Here is a 2,651-nt window from a genome sequence, read left to right as displayed (position 1 = left end):
TATATATATATATATATATATATATATATATATATATATATATAATTTTACCAATGTTTTTTGAAATTAATCATTTTTTAATAATGAATTATATAATATATGTAATTTTTATAATATAATTGAAATTAATATAAAAATTTTATTTTTGCAGCTCGTTATGGGCGATGTGATAAAAATTTCACAATCTACAATATTACGAATCATTTTTCGAATTTCTTATCTAATAGCAAGTAACATTCAAAGATATATAAAAATACCAATGTCTGATGAAGCATGCTCTGAAAGCAGACGTTTATTTAAAGAGCTTGGACGTGGTCCTGGAGCTATAGGTCTCTCTTCAATAGATGGAGCAATAGATTGTACCCATATTCGGTTAACACATACGAGATTTCAAAATATTGTTGAAGTATATCGCAATCGAAAAGGATACTTTTCTTTAAATGTTCAGGTATAGTATTATAAGTTAAGCAATAGAAATTACTATATATTGATATTGAATATTAATATGTAAGGATGTATGTATATTGTTTACATAATAGTTTATATCTTTATTGATATTTTGTCTCAAACACAATTGTAATTTAAAGAAGTAAGTTGCTTTGCCGGTTATGTCCGTGTTTTGAGATATCGTTAAATGCCAAAGTTTTGAAGTTTTATAAACATTGAAATTCACTTCTTCAAGGTAAAGAGCATTCTGATCCTTAAAGACACTATCAGGCCGCCTCTCGCTCTAATGAAGCGAACTACAATATTCACGAAACGTTGGCATTTAAGGATGTCTAAAGACATTCGTCTTCAGATAATATGCGAACTTATTTTCTTCAAGAAAATATCCGTAGAAGCTTCAAAAGTATTTTCATTGTAACTGTTTACTTTTATAGGTTGTTGTACCGCGTACTGAAATACTAGATATTGTTCCAGAATGGCCAGGAAGTGAGCATGATAGCCGAATGTTTCAAAACTTACGCATATACATACGGTACAGAGAACGCAAATTAAACGGAATGCTCGTCGGTGATGCTGGATACCTTTTGTTGCCATTTTTGCTTACGCCGATTAATAATCCTGTTACCGATGAAGAAATAAGGTTTGTCTAATTCTATAGTAATAACAGCAATAATTATATTGTACTAAATAGATCATTGATCATACATTACGAGGTAAATAGTAAAAAATATATGTAAAATATTAATTATTAATAAACATAACATTAATAACGATAATTTCATCATTTTATATCTTTTTCATTTTTATAAAATTACAATTAGATGTTGTTACACATGATTAAGATAATATTAAATAAAGATATGATTCACTAATGCCACACACGTCTGCACATTCATGCACGTACGTATGTGCCCGCACACACAACATAAAGAATTTATATATACAAACTTTTTTGCAGTTACAACATAATCCATAATAGGACAAGAGGAATTGTTGAGAGGACTTTCGGCGTTTGGAAACGCAGATTTCCGTGCTTGTCCAAAGGATTGAGCGCAAAATTATTGACATCCATAACAATTGTTGTAGCATGTGCTATTTTGTAAAATTTAGCACTGATTTTAAATGATTATTTGGAAGAAGAAGAAGAAGAAGAAGAAGAAGAAGAAGAAATAGAAGCTGAAAATATAAATAACGAAGTTCCAGTTTTTCAACTTCACTGGCAACCTGGAGATGGTTTAATTATAAGAAATGCTTTAATTGAACGGCTTTTTAGACAGGAACAAAATATATATGTAAGAAAAATACTACATCTATATACACGGTGGGCCATTTTAATCTCCCGATCTGAATTTCTCGTAATCTAAGTCAGATAGAGAAAAATGGTCCAGACAAAAGTAGAAGGGAACAGAGAGGGTCACGTAATGGTACCAAGAACCTTGACTTTGAACTCGATTTTCAAGGTTATTTCAAGGTCAAAGTGATTTTTTTAAATGGGAACACCTATTTTTGACCCCGGATTTGAAAAGAGCGGGAAATTTTACGTTCAAAATGATATGTTAATCAAGGTCATGGCAAGGTCGAATGAAGGTCAAGTTTGCGAATTTTGATTTCCCAATTGAATATATCGGAACCTAAGCCAAATACGTAAAATTGGACAATCAGACAAATGTTAAAGGGGGCCGAGGGGGTCACCTATCTGTACTCTGATCTTGACATTGAACTCTATTTTCAAGGTTATTTCAAGGTCAAAGTGATTTTTTTAAATGGGAACACCTATTTTTGACCCCGGATTTGAAAAGAGCGGGAAATTTTACGTTCAAAATGATATGTTAATCAAGGTCATGGCAAGGTCGAATGAAGGTCAAGTTTGCGAATTTTGATTTCCCAATTGAATATATCGGAACCTAAGCCAAATACGTAAAATTGGACAATCAGACAAATGTTAAAGGGGGCCTAGGGGGTCACCTATCTGTACTCTGATCTTGACATTGAACTCTATTTTCAAGGTTATTTCAAGGTCATAGTGATTTTTCAAAATGGGAATCACTATTTTCGAGGGTTTCTTTAACTGTATTAACCTTACTTTTAGCGCTATCCAGAAACAACGACGTGGACGTAGTAAGTACTGTTTCCTTTCGGGTGCTGGATTAAAGTGAGTCCCCTCGCCTCTCACTATTTTAAAAATTATTAATTTAATTTCGAAG

At 31.9% G+C, this 2,651-nt stretch overlaps 1 protein-coding gene across 2 annotated transcripts; it reads left to right on the top strand.

Moving 5' to 3' along the window:
* The first annotated feature begins 182 nt into the window (after positions 1-182).
* LOC116852390 (putative nuclease HARBI1) lies at positions 183-1,790 on the top strand. 2 transcript variants are annotated; one of them, XR_004379763.1, is made up of 3 exons: positions 183-448; positions 922-1,087; positions 1,406-1,790. XR_004379763.1 is itself a non-coding variant. In XM_032832681.1 (3 exons), exons 1-3 carry the CDS (start codon positions 260-262, stop codon positions 1,548-1,550), a joined length of 540 nt encoding a protein of 179 aa, XP_032688572.1. In that variant the 5' UTR covers positions 183-259; the 3' UTR covers positions 1,551-1,790. The 2 variants fall into 2 exon arrangements, 1 of the variants encoding a protein (XP_032688572.1); XM_032832681.1 differs by having other exon boundaries at positions 882-1,087.
* The last annotated feature ends 861 nt before the right edge of the window (positions 1,791-2,651 follow it).

Source organism: Odontomachus brunneus, unplaced genomic scaffold (genome assembly GCF_010583005.1).
Source record: "Odontomachus brunneus isolate Ranch 3 - 2012 unplaced genomic scaffold, Obru_v1 Obru_scaffold_221, whole genome shotgun sequence".
In the NCBI taxonomy this organism is placed as follows: Eukaryota; Metazoa; Arthropoda; class Insecta; order Hymenoptera; family Formicidae; genus Odontomachus; species Odontomachus brunneus.
The sequence above is the reverse complement of the archived record's forward strand: the minus strand, read 5'-3'. Positions and strand labels throughout refer to the sequence as shown.